The sequence below is a fragment of the Solenopsis invicta genome, chromosome 7 (assembly GCF_016802725.1).
Source record: "Solenopsis invicta isolate M01_SB chromosome 7, UNIL_Sinv_3.0, whole genome shotgun sequence".
Taxonomy (NCBI): Eukaryota; Metazoa; Arthropoda; class Insecta; order Hymenoptera; family Formicidae; genus Solenopsis; species Solenopsis invicta.
In genome coordinates this window covers 3,471,236-3,492,190 of record NC_052670.1, presented here as the reverse complement: position 1 = coordinate 3,492,190, position 20,955 = coordinate 3,471,236, and the positions used below count along the sequence as shown (strand labels likewise).

General features: G+C 33.0%; 1 protein-coding gene across 1 annotated transcript; it reads left to right on the top strand.

Moving 5' to 3' along the window:
* The first annotated feature begins 510 nt into the window (after nucleotides 1–510).
* Nucleotides 511–20,582, top strand: LOC105199922. The gene is made up of 3 exons (XM_011167245.3): nucleotides 511–1,195; nucleotides 18,842–19,021; nucleotides 19,619–20,582. Exons 1-3 carry the CDS (start codon nucleotides 1,046–1,048, stop codon nucleotides 19,697–19,699), a joined length of 411 nt encoding a protein of 136 aa, XP_011165547.1. The 5' UTR covers nucleotides 511–1,045; the 3' UTR covers nucleotides 19,700–20,582.
* The last annotated feature ends 373 nt before the right edge of the window (nucleotides 20,583–20,955 follow it).

Below are 20,955 nucleotides of genomic sequence, written 5' to 3'. Positions count from 1 at the left end.
CGTATTAAAATATCAAAAAGAAGGAACGTTTCATTCGCATTGTGCCGAATTTAGTAAAAAAGTTCGCAGAACGCAAATTCAGAATGCAGCTTGAAGTTAAAGGAGTGAAGGAAGTACAACTCCCTCCTATTCGACATTTTTTCATCTGACTAACTTTATACAAGACATTCCTTCAAAGCGACTCGAGACAAAGAAAAAGGAAATTGTTCACGAAACGTTGGCATTAACGACAGATCAAAACACAGAGATAATCCGTAAATCCATTAGTATTTTTTAAAAAAGAAAACTTTTAATTATCATCCATTACGAGGGAGCGAGCGGGCAACTTGCGCTACTCGCGCGATTTCCAACTTCATTAAATTTCATGCAAGCCGTACATATTCTTGAGAAAACAGGCGGACTGTAGTCTTATTGAGGAAGATGAGCAGAAGCAAGTCACCCCCGACTTACCCCCCTCGCTCAACTTGAGCGTACTTGCGCGGCGGAAGCGCAACAGTGTAGAGAGGACACCCTCGAAGTGAGCACGCGGTCCTCGCGCGCGGCGGTTCTTAACGTTTCTTATACGCGCGCCGCGTCGTCGGATAAGTACCGGCGCCTGCGTGATGCCGACCACGCGTGCAGAGAGAAGTATATAGGATCGTGGCTGGCCACCGCCAGCGTCACATTGCATCCCCCCGACATACGTCCTTCAGCTTCGCCTAAGTCCCGACACCCCCAGTGGCGGTCGGTGCTCCCAGCTCCGGGTCGAGGGATCGGCGTCACCTCGAGGAACGCCACGTCGCGCCCGATCGACCGAGATCGAGCACTTCGAGCAGACGCTTCGGAGACACGACGGAGAGACGTCCTCGTCTTCCGGCATCCGTATATCTGAGCTGATCCTCGGCTGATCAAGGACGCCTCTTGCGCGACCGGATATCGTTGCGCGAACCGATTCTCCTTCCTGGAACCATCGCCGCATGTTGTAAGTCGAGGTGGCCTCATCGGCGCGGTAACGACACTACGTAACATCCGGGGCGAGAGGATTCAGGAACGCGCGATTGTTAATATGGGCATCAGCTTCGTTTCGTTGGTCGTGGTGACTATGGTACTGATAATCACCGGTAGTTTTGGATGTGCCGTAGGGAAGAGGAGCACCACGGGCGACGATATCGTCAATGTCGACTATCCCGATTACTTGCCCAAACACAACGATCCGGTGAGTAAAGAAACGTTGATCATTCCGAATCATTTTAACCCCGCGCCGGGAGATCTTCCGATACCAGCTCGACCAGTTCGAAATCGCGCGACTCGCGAGTGTCACGTTGTCTTTCCAACTGTGTAAGATTAGACATTTCCTGCTCAAAATTGTTATGTTTATTTTTCTCTATCTTTGTGTTTAATTTTCTTAAAGCGTTTCAATAACAGAGGTATCTAATCGGTGCTTCGGCCAAAATTCTGTTTCTCGTTTCGTCGATATGCGGACGTATTGGCTTTCTAAAATGTTTCAAGTAATTGTAAAATCTTGAAAGTTCCGGAATATATGTATAATAGTGTATAAAAATAAAGTTACAAAATTTCATACGCGTTTATTTGGCGCGAAAAGAAGGATCTTGACTTCTCTTGTTTGATTCCTGTGACGCAATTGAAAATTACGTAATTTGTGTGCGTTCGTTATTAATTTACTGTCTTCCCTAATGCTTGTCTAAAATAATACTCTGTCAAAGTTATGTTATAGCTTGACTCGCTCTGTTATTTTCAAAAATCTTTTTCGCAGTTGTTTACATTTTCTCGAGAACACTTGAAAATCTCACACGTTTAATGTTAATTCACCATCCCCATTTCCACGTACGTGTAAACAAAGAAATTTTTATAATTATGCAGTCAAGAAATATTGGATTTATTCGATATAGCGTAATGACTGCAATGAATTTATCAAAACAATTATTGAAACTTGGAAAACTGTTTAACACGATAATCTAGAAGCTTGTGTTAGAAACTTATTTTTTCATATTTATCGTACGAAAAATCTTTGATGCAAAATATTCAAGTATTCACATTTTTATTAATACAGTAATAATAGTTCATTAAATTAAAAATTTTTATAAAATGATATAAATATACACACGAAATTGAGGTGTAAAAATTTCAACTTTTTGTTGCGAAAGAGCAACCGGGAAGATAAAAAAAAAACTGAAATTGTTTAATTTATTTAATTAGGAAAATAAAAGTTTTATTTTTTTCCCTTTTTTGGTCATAATTATTCGAAAATATTATTGTAATCCGAAGAGGGAATAAAATATTTTCGGACACTGTATTACTCAAACTACACAAATGCGTGAGCGGAGACATAGAAAAACATATTGTTATTCATGGTTATTATTTTTATGGCTCTTCTCATTTTTCACAATTCAAACTCCTTCATTCTGTAAACATTGCACAGAATAGTTAATGAAAAGAAAGTAAAAAAAAAATAAAAAAATAAAATTTCACGAGAAGCTACGATGAGGTTGAGATACGATCGGGTTTTCACTGTAGGAGAAACAGAAAATGAAAAAGAACCTGACCACATTGTAACGCGCGACTGTAGAAAAAGAGACGAACTCAAATATGTCGTTCATAAAAAACGTTCAATAATACAAAACACTGTTTCTTTCAATTTCTCTAAAAAAAAAAAAAAAAAAAAAAAGGAAAAAACGTATCAAACAAAAAGAGAGCAATTGTGCGCGAAATCCATCAAATGTAACTTCTTGTTGGCAATTTTTTTCCTTTTCTTCGTCTATATTTGGAAAAAGGCAACCTCCTGTTTTTCCTTTTAATTGCGTTACGTTATGACATGAATTCGAGTTCAAGAGGACACCGGCTAATCTGGCGTTCGCTTATGAATCGCATCTATTCTGACTGCCGCTTCTGGCTTTCCCTCTCTCTTTCTCTATATCCGATGATCATTATTTTTCTCTTGATTGACGCTTCTCAAATTTCCTTATTACGATATCTATTGGATTTCTTGCCGCGGGAAAGTAAATCGATAAATAAATATATTTTTTCGGATACTCGCGCCCCTACATCAGTTTTTCGCATGTTCGATCCTTAATTACGGGTAATCGCACGCTCGAAGAGTCGTTGTGCGCGAGAGTCAATGTAAAGTCAGTTTAACAGGCGAAATGTTGAGTTTATGGGATCGTGACGCGGCACTTTGACGCACGAGAATTGGCAATTTGTAAATTTTACGATCACATCCTACACCATACCATAGACCGCATTCTAGGCCATTTCGGTGAATTTACCTCGGCTACTGAGGTTAACCCTTTTACCGGTCCAAATGCCATACTTACATCGTTCGTAGTAAAGTCAAAAGTCAAAAAGTATCTAAAAGTTTTATACAACATACAAAATACTGGCAATCTTATTATTTGAATTGCCAAGTACAAAATATTGGCAATCTTTCGATTTGAAATTCAAAGTACAAGTTGTACTTTGTATTTTAAATACTTTTTGCCCAGTCTTGAGAATAATATTTTGAATGATAGTTGTGAGCTTCATTTTATTTAAAAAAAAAAAACGAAAAACGATACGTCTCATTATACCTGATGGATAAGTTTTTGAATTATTAAAATATTATCTGCCAAAATATAAATATGATTTTGCGTCTGCTGAAACAGAATATATTCCAAATATGATGTACAAGCTATTTACTATTCGTTACGATTCTTTTCACGTCTATTTATTTACATCCGGTGTATTCGTTTTTTTTTTACCCATATTACCGAATATCGAATATTTGTGTATTTTTACGGCGAATAAGGTTCGGTTGTTCAGGTGACGAGCAAAACATCATGAAGAGAAAAAGAGTCAGTTGAGAACCATCGAACCTTCAGTTGTATAATTTTCTCACGATTCGTTGATTCCTTATCCTGTTAATACTGTTATTAAAAGTTTTCTTTTTCTCTAAGAATACCTATTTCTTTAGTGCATAATGTTATTATCGCAGTAATATATTTATTGAAGGATAAAAATTAAAGGATATATTAAATTTTACTGCTCCGTAAGTGAAAGTACGTTAATTTGCTCCGTAACAAAAATTTAATTTGACGCAAGTCGTATTTAAGAATTATATTTACGCAGTTTTTTTAGAGATTACAAAATTGTTCCGCTTGCAATTATTTGCTTATTTGCAATTACGTTCTTGATAAGGCTCTTGATTCATATCCTCTCTCTCTCTCTCTCTCTCTCTCTCTCTCTCTTCTCTCTCTCTCTCTGTCTCTCTCTCAACGTTTCGGCAGCATTGAGATTTTGCAGTGTTTACCTAATAAACATTAACTAATTGTAACATAACATTAATGATATAATTTTCACTTAACAAATATTTCCCATTTAAACGTAATATAACAAGCGTAACAGTTATTATACTATCAGTAGAAAATTATAATATTAATGTTATGTTATTTTGCATTTATGTAGTGATTTATTTTTATTTCCTCCTACTTTGACGCGATGCTCGAACATATTGTCTCTTCTGCTTTTGTTCATAATTTAATATCATCAAGATTAGCTGAGGGATGAGATAATCGCTATTTAATTTCTTATAATTAGGGAAAGCAACGACACGTTCCGGACTAAACTCTGTAATATTCTCTTAACTCTTTAGTCATACGTCTCATAACGTTTCGCGTTAATTAATCGCGGATTTTTCACACTCGATTGACCAAAACGCTCTGAGCGCGGCTAATTGTTCGCGCATACTCATATACAAGTTACATTCACTGGGAAAACAGTTTGCGCGAGGCTACCTTCGAAAGATCGAAGAAACTCGAGCAGAGTTGATTGCGACACTGCATCGTCGTTCTAACGACGAACTACGAACGCCTCGTCCCACTTACCGTGAAATTATTAACTTCTCAGACGACGTTTCCATTACCTGCTAATAATCGCGCTTCGTTAATTTAATCGGCTACGACTTACGATCCTCTGTTTAGACGGAGACACATTGTCGCGCAACTTTGTCGGCGCTTCATTTCCGTGATCGCCTTCTCGATTAGCTCTCGTTTCGAGGAGTGTCAACGAATTCCCTGGATGTGTATTAATTTCGTCCAGTCGCTCGCGTCAACGACACTGCGATAATGTTGCTGCAAATCGAAAAGTTAAATAAAGTTAATAAAGTATAATTATCATCTCTTATAATAATATTGAGAAATTCGTTAAAAATAAGACGAAGCTATGCGTAAAAAGATCAGGGCTGGACAAAAAGTATTTCAAATGCAAAATACAAAATACTGGCAATCTTAGTATTTAAATTACAAAATACAAAATACAATTTTACAACTTCCATTTTATACTTCAAATCGAAAGAATACCAGTATTTCGTATTTGAAATTTTTGTTACTCAGTCCTGAAAAAGGTCATATATTCGAGATTTGAATTTTAGATCCTTACAGAAAAATTTACTACTGACATTTTGGAAATGAAAGAACGCATTAAATATTAATTTTGAAAAATCCATACGTGAAAATTTAGAGATATGGAATGAAATTCCCGTTAATCTTGTTTAAATAATTTACTTTTGGCAACACGCAAAAACTCGATGTCGAATTTCTAATATTGAATCTTTAAAATCGTTTTTAATCCTTTATTGATTATTTATTAAAACTAATATTGTATGCATGAAGAAAATTATATCAAATAAAAAGCTAGAAAAAGAAATAACGTAGTATAAATTTATATTTTTACGTAATAAAGGAATGAATTTTATTGAACGTCTACGTTTCTTTTCTCGAGCCTTTGTTAAAAATGGAACATTTAATTACCTTTTTACTGCCATTATTCCGATCATTCGCTTATGCATGTCAATAAGTTACAGTATATTTAATAATTTTAATTATCTTTACATTACTCTTTATAATTAAAAATTGAAATTTATATCAACACTTTTTTACGTTATTTTTCCATGAAGTTTTATTATTACTTGAAATATAAATGTATTTAATTTTTTTATTGATAACATTTACTTTTTATTGTTAAATAATACACGTACGCTTATACATATGTATGTATGTATAGAAATAAATAATAAAAATTACATAACTATTTAAAAAGAAATAATTGATTCTCGAAGCTATTTTAATATAATGCAATATCTTCTATTCATAATTAATTCATCTTTTAAAAATCTGTGTTACGTTTGTACATGTTATCTATTAAAATTACTTGTACTCCAACTTATGCTTTACTGCAAGGCCGCGAAAAGTTCATGAGAGAGATTCATGGAAAATTAGCTATTAATCTGCATAATTTCACCATCCAAATTAGTCTTCGGTATTTTTGTTCTGTTAAACATATACTTATGTAATCTATTTTTATTAGATCCTTAATAAAGCTGTAAAAAGTAAAAAAAAATAAAAAAATTTTTTGATATGTACATATAAAGACAAAATTGGAATTAATTAATACATTTTAAACGTAAATGCAACCAAGAGCAACATAAAAGAGCAACATAGATCTGTTGCTCTCTTATATCGCCTTTGTTAATGAATACTTAAATGCGCGACAGGTAGATACTCTAGATATCTCTAATTAATATAAATCATATTTAATTAGTTCGTCGTAACAAGCGCCAAGTTATTTATTTTAGCCTGCGTAGCAAGTTAATTAAATCGCGCGTGACTTATTGAAATGTATCCTGCTAATGTCACAGCGCGTCAAAAATACGTGAAAATAAACGTGAAAATTTTGAAATGATTAAACGACGCATTTTCGTGACAGAAGAATTGCATTTTCTATAAAGTAGACGCGACGTATTTACGTTGTCGACCTCGTTGCCGACAGTATGCATGAAGATACCGATCGGTGCGGATATCCACGGATGTAAGACATCCTTCCTACAGTTGTGCGAGAATTTATCACGCGGAAATTTTAGAAGTATAACAATGCATTGCGTATTTCTCATGCATGCTTTCTAAAATATCCACGCTCGCTAGTAAAATTGGCTTAACGATAGCGGTTGAGAGTTAACGTAAAAGTTTCTCAAAGCAAATGGCTTTCATACGATATTATACAATAATAATTCCTCATTTATATTGATATACATATTGATGCATAATTTATTGTATGCATAAAAGAGAAGCTGGCACCTCATTACATTTCATACGATAACTTTGATAATAATCAATATTTCAAATTGAAAATTTAATGTTTACATTCATCAATATGTTGTTCGAGTGATTATTGAATTAAAGTTGTGAAATATTTATTATACTCACGATGTTATTTATAAAAAAATAACATCTATAAGTAATCACCTAAATTTAAGCTCGAGGCCCTGCGCACAATAGAGGAATATTAAATATTTGGAATAGAAATTGAAATTTTAGAATTAGTTTTCTCAATGTGCCCACACATGATATCTACAAAGGCAACTTGCTCCTTTATATACATCAATAATATAAGATAAATTATTATATAGTATAATTACATTAATATAACAGAGATGCATATATACAAAAAAATATATATATTTTTGTAAGCAGCCAAATAATATTTATTCAAAATAAAGAATTACAAATAAGGCTATCGAGAGTCCAAAGGCGCAGATCACTTTTGCGTACATCATCTTATTCAATTAAAAGATATATCTGCGTTTTTTGGACTTTTAATAATTATATTTGTAATTTTTGATTTAGAAAATTTCAAGACTCACATCCAGATTATTGTTTGTTAATATTTATTCATAGCGGAGGTTATCACACACGAGATTGTGCACTTGGTAGTTATAGCAAACTCGATAGTGTCAGACCCGCGACCTCCCCGTTGTTCCGCTATTTCAGCCGAAGTCCCACCGTATTGTTTCCGAGTTACGTCGCGAAACGTATAACCCCTTATTCTCGCTTTGAATCGCACACTTATCAGTATCCCGAAGGAGGGTGACAATAGCCGGCGGGACGAGGAAAGGGGAGGTGAGGTGAAGAGCCCGCGGGTGCTAAATAGACGAATGAGTGCAACCGAAGACGCCGGGTTATATTTCAGGCATTGAAGTCTCCCACCCCACGTTGCGCGCATTTGAAAAATGAATATGCATATTTTCACGTCTTCGTCATCGCGATCCAAGACTTCTCGCCGTCTTGGAGGCTGACCCGCGAGTATCTATCGAGTTGAATCTCGCGATATCCAATCCCGCTATTCCCGGAACAATTTGCGCGATGCGTTCCACGTGTGCGATGCCCGTTCGATGCGTCGCGCATATCACAGAAGACATAAAGAGAAATTACGCCCAAAGTGCGTAATTTATGTGAATTTTACGTGCTCGCGGCGACCTAAACGCAACGCGTTTTTTTTGTTTTTTTTTTTTATTTTTTTATTGCATCACATTCTTCAAATTGCCTCGTTTCAAATTGGAAAAAGTTCTCGCAAAAAATTCACGCGGAGTGACATGGAGTTCCAACAGACGGATCTGACACGGATGGCACTCTAATATTCATTTCGCATCGGACGCGCGAGATCAAATGTGTTTCCGCATGCGCGCGTGTGCGGGAGGACACACGGACGCGCGCCTACGCGTGATCTGCAAGTTTTGTAACGTTTTGATTTCGATGTCGGTCAACCCGAATTCGTTGCCCGAATGCGTTTCAATTAATTGTCATCTCGACGTAGCGCCGCGCGACGAAGGATAGGCGATGACGCAGCAGAGAGGTGTCGCGTCTCATTGGCGCGATAATAAATTTTATCTCCATGCGCCACTGATCGTTAATCGCGGTCCGGCGTTTCATCGGGATTAATACGTCGGCCTAGGAACAGTTACACAATTTGTCCAGAAATCGACCGATCCTACGTGGTTTTCTTGGATCGCCGCTATGTGTTTGTCCGGCCGTAGCGGCGGAGCACTAACGTTCGTCCAAACATGACTCTAATCATCGTTAAGTCCATCTCGTTTTGCGGGGGAGATCGAGCATCTCGAAGGGAAAACGCTGAAACGCCGATAAAATATTATTCGGCGATCGCGTTATTGCATCGGTAATGTCATTGATTCTGACCTGGAATTGACGACTTGGAGACGATCGTAAATATGTTTATGGTTATTTCACCGGAGAGATTCGGAGAGACGTCTCTCTCTTTCTCTCTGTTTTTGTTCATTTGCTAGTTGTTTATTTTATCATCTACATTATAGTTATTCATATTTTAGCTGCTTGTTTCTCTTTATTTTTTTTGTAAACTCAACTTTCATCATATTTTAGTTATTATATTTCATTTTTCTAATTTTGTTAACTCAGCTTTCGTTTGCTGCAGCATGATATTTTAATTTTAATTTTATTTTATTTTCTACGTATAATTCCTACTTGCTTTCTTTCTTTTGTAATCATTTCAATATGCTGCTTGCTTCGCAAATCTCTTGTATTTGCCTTTGTTGCGTTGAAATGTAAGATATTGAGAATAGAAATTAAAATTTTAGAATCAGTTTCCTCAATAAATACTACGGATAAATAATAAGTTATGTTGCATCTTGTACGACACATTTTTATTACGTCGTTCGTTTCACTTGTATCCATTGTGCGTTACATTTAATATTCGTTAACAAAACTGATTTTAAAATTTCAATTCCTCTAATATTTCTCTATTGTGCGCAGGATCTTACGTTACATCCACATTAAAATTTAACACTTAACAATATAAATGTAAGACATGTGTTAAATTATATTTACATTGTTAAGTGCTCAATATTAAGTTAGGGATCTTTCTTTTCTTTTTTTCTTTTTTTTTTTTAAGAAAGTCGCTACAATTATACGATGAAACGATCACCCTTCGCGAGAGTTTTCACCTCAAATAAATGTATTTCAATTTTTAAGCGGGCATATGTGCAACATATGTATATACATGAGCTATATAAATAGTAATGCGTGCATCAGGAATCGTAAAGGAATATCTTTGAGAGGTCTTACTTCGGATTGGAATAAAATTTTAAAACGAACGTGAGAAATGCCGAAACGCGCACGAGGACACGAGTGCCTTTACATCAATCGAAATTGGATCGTTTTATGCTTCCTTTCTTAAGAATTCGATACATTTTATCTAAAAGGTATATCTACCTTAACTTTCGTGCTCGCACGAACGTAATTACGCGGTATTATGATTTATTATTAGCTATCTCGTTATAAAGTGTTTTTTTTTATTAACATTTATTTTCCGACATTAAAAAGTTGATAAACTATTCATCGATCAACCGAACAAGAGTTGCGAGTTTTCACTTTCGTTCGTAGTATGTGCGGTTACGGGCTAGGCACGTGTATTTTAGTTAAGTTACAGATTCACTCGATACTTTTTCGCGCCCACGCCGTGAAACGCAGCCAACAGATTTGTTGTTAAAAATAAAATATTAATTAGCGTCATCGCATCGCATTTTCGTTATACAACAACCCACAAACTGCTATGTTATTAACATAATAGATTAATATAATAAGATTATTTGTTTCAACAGATGTTATTATAATATTACCATAAAGCACTACTTTCTCAGATTATGTAAGAGCACTTTCATATATTGGAATATTCTATAAGCTTAATGATGTCGCTACGCGAAGTAGCTACAAAGTTTAACTTGCTTTATTACTTTGTCTATTAAGGCAATACTTCAGTCTCGTCGAATCTCGCGTTTGAGACACGATTTCTAAGCAAAAACTTTTTGCCTTTCTTCTTTGGGTTTAAAACTTCATCGCAATTTTCGCAATCTTTTAAAGCTTCGTTATACTTCTCTCTGAAGTCTACAGTAATGTCATACACGGTATTGGTAAATAATTAACATTTTATATATACACATGTATACATATCACTTTCCTATCTTTTGTTCCCAATAATATCAGTAAAAAAATGAATTAGAATTTAAAAAAGCACCATTCCTATATTTTTCTTATACCTTCTTTCGCACTGTTCTAATATTCGACGTATTTGCTATGTAGATTGGAGCTTAAGCGTTTACGATTACTTCAATTTCTTCTCAAAGAGATACATATAAAAGTCCAGAAACGTGCTCATGAAATTTCAAATTTATTCGCAGAATAGATGTATAAAATTTAATCGAATGTTTCCAACATGTTTTATATTTTAAAGATATTTTTAGTGATATCGTTAACTGCATGTTATTAAATTTTTTTATTGCAGATTTTGCTTTAAATATAATTTATTAATACAAGAGGCACAAAATTGTTTATATATCATACCGCTCATTATGGTATTCTTCAGACATCCACAGAAGCACTCCTAATTTTCATAACAAAGCAGTGTAAATTCTTTAAATTAAAAGTGAAATTTCTTTTTCTTTTTCTTAAAACAAACGACGTTGTGTTTTTAACGCTAATATTTACAAAAAATGACATGTTTTTCTTCATGCATTTTGTTTACTCATAATTCAGACATTTTCTTTATTTCTTACTTTTTTTTAAATTTCTGTTTCTCGTTCAAGAAATTGCTTTATTTCAATATTTGTCTTTTACCGCTCAAACCTACGAAATATAAATTGGGCGTTTAACTCCGAGTTTTCTATTTCCGACAACCTCATCGTCGGCGGTTTTAATCTTTTCGCTCTCCTATCTCCTGTGATGATAGAAATGTCGTCAAGTTGAAATAAGTTTGCGACAAAATTAAATTGCATTACGAATACGTATGTAAACTTGTCTAAGAAAATTTGTTAAGAAATCAATTTCCGATCATGACTCGATCCTTAGGCAGCCTTTAAGCTTTTATTGCATTGCTTTTATTGAAATTTAAATTTAAACCATATGTATAACGTGATTTTTTTCGCGTCTGGAAATACCGTCGTTTATTATTAATTAATAATAATGCGTCGAAACATCGAGAAAGGACACTTGCTTTATCGATTTATATGAAAGTTAAATAACATCTGAGAGAAATTGTTTCCAATCTAATACCCAAGTTTATAACACTATGTTGAGATTTCTTATTTAATGTTTGCAAGAAACATTAGTCTCTAACAATTGTCGTACCTTAATACCTGATGAAATCCATTCACGACACGGCTTGCACATGTTACTTAGAGAACAATGTGAGTGAGCTTGAGAAATGGTAGAATAATCCAAGGAATTTCGTAATTGCAATTATAATTGGAATTTCTTTGAGTAAAAGAGCAAATGCGATTATAGCAGGCGAGAAATCAATTTGGCAGAATAGTTCAAAATGATACAATACGTGTGTCTAAAGTAACCAAACGCTATTATAGTAAATTTGGTGAAACTAATTTAACAAACTGTATGTGTGTGCCACTCAGAGATAATTATTGTCAAACGTTGAATAGGTATATTATAGTTATTATTGCCTCGAATGCTTTGCAGTGTAAAGATTTATTTCACGATGCTTTAAAAATATAATATAAATTTCAAGAAATAAATTTTTTATAAGTTTAATAAATTTTTCATATCTTTTTAAGCTTGTGATATAAGTTTAATAAGTTTTTCACAGTTTTCATGCTTGTAACAACATTATTAAATCTAACGCTCGAATGAATTTGAGATATTATTCTAGCTTCAGTTACGATTGCATCATAAGTTGTATAATCATCGATACGCAGTTTATAAAACTGAAAAATTTTATTTAATAATTGATATGAAAATATTAAGCACGAAGATTCGCTTCAAAACATAGCTTTTTTTCATTTCTTGTTATTCACATATCGATCTAATACTCCACTTATTATTGTAAATCTTTTATGTTTTAACAAGTATACATCGTCAGCAGTGCTTTTTCACTTTTTCTCTCTCGAGTTTATTACATCCAAATAATATATCAAAATTAATTCTCAGAATTTAAACTTTTTTCGGCTTTTATTATTTCTAAAAAAAAATGTATTTTTAAAAGTCAAATGCATTTTCATTTATCACCGTTGTGCTACTATATAGTAGCACGTTTACCTATGAGATTTTGAAGCTAATGCCCTACGCTGAAATGAAAGAGACGCTTTAAAAAAATGTTTATTATTTATCCTTGTTCCCAAATATATTTTAATAAATATTAAATATGTCATTTAATTATTTCCTGTTTATGAGGGAAGGGGAAGAGAAAAGAAGCATTCGAAGATTACAAGCCATTGGGCTAAATCTTATAAACGCGGCTCTAGGAATATAGTAGTAAAAAGTCAAATGTGCTACAGTAAAAACATTCATAAGAATTTTAATTGCAATATTAAAAAAAAAAAAATTAATATATATATATATTTCTGCAAAATAAAGAAATCAATTTGCTTGTACTAACTTTCGCAGCTTCATGACATATACATTCAAAAATGTATATTTTTATGCACACGTATGTGTAGGTAGATATCTTCATGATGAATCGCTTCACAAAAAATTGAAAATGTATATTTCAAAAATTGAAATGTATATTTCTCTCTTTCCCTCTCTTTCTCCCTTCTCTTTAATTCGACATTTGTCTGGTATACGTGACAATAATAAACTCTGCACCGCCGATAATGCTTTTAAGCGTCCATGAATGTCGCAATTAAACGTTGATTGCCCAGTCTGGTGTTGCAACCGCGGCCGATCGTTTCCACTTTCTTTTCTCTTCCATTCCTCGTTGTTGCGAATGGTTATCGACGTGTTTTTTCCCCGTTAAAAATTGTTTCGCTAAATGTAATTGCTCATGCCACTGTTAAGTGGAATATTCGGCGATTTTCAAATATAGAGTAACTTTGAATAACCAGAGCATTTACAATTGCACGTAACTAATATAAAATATTTTTTTCTGTAAATGAATTTTCCCGAAGCGGAAACCGCTGATCAAAATTGTGTACACTACTGCCCAGTAATGCCCAAAATTTTACGTAATGCCCAGTAATTTTTGCCTAGTAATTCCTAAAATCTGTACACCTACTACCCTCAGCGGTTTTTCCCCCTCGTATTTTTCTCTATAAACAAATATATACAGAGAGATTTAAATCTCTTTATCCCTTTAACTTCTAACTATCTAATTTACTCATCTAATTCAATCGGGATTAAACATTTCAATTAAGAAATCTCAATCAAGTACCGATAATTTTAAGAAAAATATTTGGTAGTAAAATTATTTCTTTACATTTTCAATTTGACTAATAAATTCATTGTCCAAACCAATTTAATATTAATCGCAGGATTTTTTTATTCTTCGTAAGTAGTACGTTAAAATTAAATGAAATATTGGAATTATCGGAATTTCAATTACATTACTAACCGAGAAGTTAAATTTTACAAAATGTTCTTTGACGTTGAGTTCCACTCCATCATTTACTCTTCTCGATAAAATTGAAATACGTAATGAATCTGTTCACAATGTTACATACATGATATTACGTAATAACTGCGACAGAATAAATTTAAGAGAAACGACGTTTTCTGAAAAGCAAGATTTTCATTGTTGAATGTAACTGACGTTATTCCGTAGAGCTACACGGAAAGAACAATTTTACTGCAGCATCTAGAAAATTTAACTAGATATAAATCAGAAAATAATTTTATGTTGGAACATCGAAATAATTTTGTAGAACGCCCAAGCACGATAATAATACTGTAAACAGTTTTGATATTCTAGCAACCAAGTTAAACATTCGATACAATTTTTTAAATGGCTCAACATAATTATTTTCAGATCTGTATTTCAGCAAAATTGTTCTTTGCGTGTAGGATTCTATCAATTGAAAATTTACCAAAATCCGTTTAAATACGAATTGTTCGTGAAATACTAAATAGTATCATTCCAATCCCAAATCCCAGTTGTTAAACTCATTATTTCGATTGTCAAATACAATTTTATAAATTAAAATAAAAATTCGATAAAGGTCACAACGACGATAGCAGCGCTTAATTCAACATTCATTCAAACATTTATTATATTTTAAAAATTCATCAAAATCACAATACATACGTTTACCGGCAATACGTCTACCATTGCTAGCGATAACGAATAGTCATATTATTCAACGTATGCAATTTTTCTTGTATATAATTGTATACAGATGTACATGGTGTATATGATGTCTCTTGGAAAATATAAAATGGACATATGGATTATTTAAACACAGCTCAAGTTTACAATTTTTACGCACGAATTAAAGACGTTCCGCTATTTAACTTTTGATTGGTCGCTTTTTTGCCTAGAATTGAATCTCTGTCAGAAAATACATGATATCATTTTCATGGCCAATTTATTTGCTTTTATTGGAGGGATCTGTTATATTGACCTATATATGTGTGTATACATACATGTATATCACTAACACGTTTGCGATTCATAACATGGAATAACTCATTCGTAAAAAACTTGACTTGATATTGCATTTATTATTTTTAACTGGTCTACTTAATGAAGTGTGTTCATAAAATAAAAATTTTACGTTATTTAATGTTTACGACCAGGACGTAAAATGGAAACATGTTTCGTGATTTTGATGAATTTTTTAAATCTCAAAATACAATCAATGTTCAAATAATGTTGAATTAAATGCTGCCATCCTTGCTAAATTACTCATTGCGATCTTTATCGAATTTTCATTTGTTTCTGTATCGATGAGCTTCTACATTTTTATTTATAAATAGAACTAAGAGGGCTTTCAGCTACGAATCTATATTTGTCGCACGACGTAGAGTTAAAAGCACAGGTATCAATGAACTAGGATGAGGGCTTTATAGAGAAACCGAGGAAAATATCGTGTACAGTTTCATTACGTACTTAAAACTGGGTCTCAATCGGAAGGAATGAATGAGGACGGTATGCCGTACTATTTGAATGCAGGAAGTTCTTCCGTGCGCACGTGAGGAGATCAGACGTAGTGTTTTACGTCGGGTAAGCGATTTACGTTTCTCAGGCTCTTTCACAAGAGCTACTCTAATCTTCATTGGACTAAATCCCGATTGCGTGGGCACGATTTTCCGTAAAACGTCGCGAACGTAATGAAAGGAAGGAAGTGTCCCCACGATCCTTTGGGAAATCGACCGAAATGAATAAGACAGAAAGGAACTATAATGAATGTGTACGCGTACGCACAAGATGCTACAAATGAATGAAATGTATTACAAGATGATGATTGTTTACCTCAATAAACTGCGGCGCGCGCGTGGAACACAGATACGTGGCAATATTGATGTTTGGTTTTGCGCAACGCAGCGGACAAGAATTGCGGACAAGAATTGCAATAAATATTTCAAGCACACACATGTGGACAAGATGTCCTAGATTTCCCATGTTTCCCTTCATCTAGAAGTATTTTTTTAGCCCAAATTGCTTTGGCATCGAAATTCTGTGTAGATACGTCCATTTAAAATAAAATACGTTTATTCATTTAGCCCGAGAGGACAGAATTTAACTTCCGAGAGAGAAAATGTTGCGGGTATCGGACTCGTCTCTAAAATTGTCCGATTAATAAACGACACCTACGCATGTAATGAACGAGCTAACTAGATCTGCACCGTCACAAGTTTCAGAGGGTCTGATGTATAGTAATATAGATAATCCAGTTGGCTCTTCTCGTAAATGCTTCGTTATATTAATCAGGAAATTGTAATTTTGTTGCAAAAATATGAAAGCGTACGAGTTAATAACGAATTAATCTGATTTTATAATATATGATCGATCCATTAGAAACAAATATTATTTGTTTTATAATCTTACGAAAAATGTGCACGAATGCATCCGCAGAAATTAAATGTCAATTTACAATACGACAGCAAAAAGGCAGCGAATAAAGTGAAAGAGAGTGCGAAAGAAACGTACGACGAAATAATTTAATTAAAGAAAGAAATCAATCTTTTGCAACAAAACGATGAAGAGATCGCAAGACAAAAAAGACGGGTGAAAAAGAGGATCAAGTTGGCTCGATAATAGTTTACAAAATTTGCCGAGTTAAGAACGATAAGTAACATAATGTCAGACGTGCTGATACAGTGATTCGTTTTGGAAGAAAAAGAAGAGAGATCGCAAACGTCGAAACAGAAGCAGAAACCAAAGAAAAGCACAAGCTCGGAGAAAAGCGATACAGAATAGATCGCGAAAATGTCGAGTTGCGGAAAAAGTTAAAGATATCTGTAATTTCCATTATTGTATTGAATTCAATTTTTTATAAGGAGAAAAGCAGACTCTCTCGTTTACTTTTCTTTTTATTTTATCCTTAACATCCAAGAAACATTCGGACGTTTCGCTTTTCTTACACTTAAAAGAGAGAGTAGATTATTTAAGTTTTATTATTTACTTCAAAATTATAAATCTTGAAGAAATAAGCAAAATATAGAACCTTATAACGTTATTCTAAAATATATAGTAATCAAAAGGTTTCGAGAGATATCAAAAGTATTAAAAATGTGAAATACCTTTGTGACTTTTCTCTTTTTTGCATATACTTGTTGTTTCCTTGGAAAAAGAACATCTTAAAATGATTGATTTAAGTCTTCTTTTTTTAATTTTGGCAACGTTATAAGATCGATCAAAATATAATTTCGATAACGACTGTTTTATATATATACTGAAATTTGTAACATCAATTCTTTCTCGCTCTGGTTATCCTTAAAAGGTTATACCTAAAAGGTAAAAAACATCGGGGCGTATCTTTAATCTCGTCTGAATTCTCTTGAGCGCTCGTTATTTTTATCGTCGATTTATCTTTCGTTCTTGTATTAACTTACAGGACAAAGGAACTGTCGATTTCGTCACGGCGAACAGACACCGTCTGATATTTTTTTCTCTCCGTTTTCGAGAATTCCTTGCCTAGTGACTGGCTCACCAAAACCTCGATATCTCCTAATTAACCTTCTGCGGTACAGTTCTTTCCGTTTAGCACCTAGAAAATGATAATGAAGATGTGCGTTATTTAAAAATAGATTTATTATGGTTAAGCATAAATAAAGAAAAACATCTATTTCGAACAAAAAGCGAGGAGAAAAGAGAGAGAGAAAACTTATATACATATATTTACACAATTTTTAATTATAATAAAAATTTATAATAAAAATTATAAATATTTTTCTATCTTAAAAGTAAGAAAAAAGAAGAAAAAATGTAATATAAAATGGAGTTATTGTATTATACAAAATAATTTATTTTGTATGTAATAGTATAATCACACACACACACACACACACACACAATCTTTCAGATTATAAATTACATTTCATCGCCTGAATATGGTGAACAAAATAATAATTGTAAATTTTTTTCCATTCAAACTACAATTTTCATTTAAATTTCTTAAATGGTAATTCATGCACGCGTTTACGCATTTGTCAATTAGACAAATTGAGGAAATAAGTTCACAGACTATCGATCACTTGTTCTCATTTTGTCGTTTTGCACGACACTTTGTTAGCATGTTTGTCAGAAACTACAGCACGTGCACGGAAAATATAACGGAATGAACAAAAGCGGACTTGATAAAGAATTCCTATAAAAAAACCTTTTATGAAACTTATCTACGATGTAAATAGGAGTGTTTCGGAACTTCATAAATAAATCAAGTTGCATTTTGTACTTTTTGTAAAATTATATTACATACGAGAATAATTAAACAGCAATAAGCAATTTAATCATGTAGTATCTTATTTTGTGAATTATTAAAGACATTAAAAAATTTGAGATAAAAATCGAAAAAACTTGAGGAAAAAATATATCAATATGTTTTCTTAGTAAATAAATGCATTTTGTACATTTTTGAAAATGTTTTCAACGTTTTCAAGTGGAATTGCATTTTTTAATGAAAAATCGAAATGTAATCTAAAAAGATATTTCGCAAAATGTACTTGAATTGAAGAGATTTTATTTGTTAATATAAAAATAATATAAAAATTTAATGTATGAATTTTACTAATTAGTAATAATTAGATTTTTAGTCGTTTTAATCTTGATTTTATTACAGGTAATGCCAAAAAGAGCGGCTCTATTACTGGATCAATTTCTGCTAGCTCTACAGAAGGCCGTCGATCATGGACCAAGTTCAGTTGGAAGCACATCTTATAAGCAAGTTGTAAGCAAGCCACCGACGCATCGTTTCCTAGCTGCCAACTCGGAAATCTTCCCTATAGCGGATGATCAAATGGTAACAAAATCAAAATTGATTATTAAACAAGTCTATTTTTAAAAATATCTCAATATCTCGAGCTACATTATCAAACAATTTAAGCATTTCTATATTTGTTCGTATTCTTATTTTAACATCTCACTTATATCTCTGCAAACAGTATTATCTATACTTCACTGTTAAAAATATATTTTTACAAAAAGTTAATATAAAGTATTCTTGCAAAAATAATAAAAAAAAAACTCTATGATGTAAGATGCAACAACGTGATTTAAAAGCTCCATTTAGCTCCACTCTGCAAGAAACTTATTAATATGGCACGCATATTTAATTTTCTTCAATATTAATTTTAATAAAAATTTAATAAGATTAATGCAATATAATAACATTATTCTGCTTACGAGATAAATGCTAGGAAAAAATGGTACAAATTATGGCACAATAAATAAAAAAATTGAATCAAATCGGAAGTGAATGATGAAAATGATAAAAAAATATCATCTAAAAGAGTCAAAAACATTTATCACATATCACATAGGAAAATTTAATAGCTTCAATTTAACGTAAATGTATCGATGGTAATAATTCATGTTTGCCTTTCTTCCTCATTTTCAGATGGATCTGAAACGACGCGGACACAAGAGTGATCCCTGGCTTTGTTACTTCAATGCCCTCGCGTGCTACAAAAAGAAGTGATAATGATCAAGCAGCCGTCAAGTTTTCCTCAATCCCTAAAGACCGAAAGAGAGCGCGCAAAATTTCGTATTATTTTCTCGACTTGCAATTAGCTGCAGCAGCACGAAGAGATTGTAACGGTGTTTTTCCTGAGTGTAAAAAAAAAAAACAAGTGAAGATCAAGAATGTACAGTAGCACAAATTCGCATGATTGCGATTGTACTAGGAACGACGAGTCGATTCTCGTTCGATCTCTTCGATTGTTCTTCTGTTTCTTTTGGCGCGCCAAAAGGATACCTCTGAGCCCTTCTTCTCAGCGACTATATCGCCGTCCCGTCTCTTTTATTCGTCACACGCGTCGGGAAGGAATTATTTATACTTACTTTTCTTCTTGCTTATATAAAGTAATAATTGATTGAAAATCTATCCATTAAATGACTCTCTTCAAGCATATCAACCAAATTGAAATTGAAAAATTTGGTATAAACCTAAATCATGTGAGTTTCGATTTCAAATTTTTACGAGTTACCTTTTATTTATTATTCTTTATCTTACTTGATGTTAATCGATAAACGTATTTGAAATGTATATGTATATACATATATACAAAGTGGACAACATAATTTGAGCATCTTAATAGATATCTCACTCATTTTTAATAATCCCATGTAAAAAAGTCCATGTTAAATCGATAGTCGAAATTTATTGTTGACGCTTTTCCGTAATACTGATTGGTTCTCCCGCTGTGCTTACTTCGCGAGCTATCATCATCGTGGAGATCGCGACAGTTATCAAGAATTATGTGTGTATCGAGTAAATTTGTAATTTATAATATCAAAAGCCGTGTATCGCGCGCGTAGCGCGCGCTTGTTTTGCTAGTATAATAAAAGATGTCAGAGGAAAACATTATTTGTTTGAAAGCAAAAAAATATAATAAATAAAAAATTTTTCTAAAGATCATATTATTTGAGATTACTAAATTACTAATCTACTTTTTTTAAATAAAATTATACTTTTTTTACATATAACTCTCGTTCTACATAAAAGTACTAGAGTTATCAAAAATTTACGAGATATTTTGTATTTCAGTTTTTTGCATATTTTGACCTAAAATATCTCGTAAACTATTAATTTCTTGATAACTTTAACACTTTCATACTTTATAGAATAACTAAACTCATACTTTAATACTTTATAGAATAACTAAAAGAATTATGTTATGTAAAAAAATCAATAATTCTCCCCATTTAAAAAAGTGATTTTAAAATCTCAAAAAA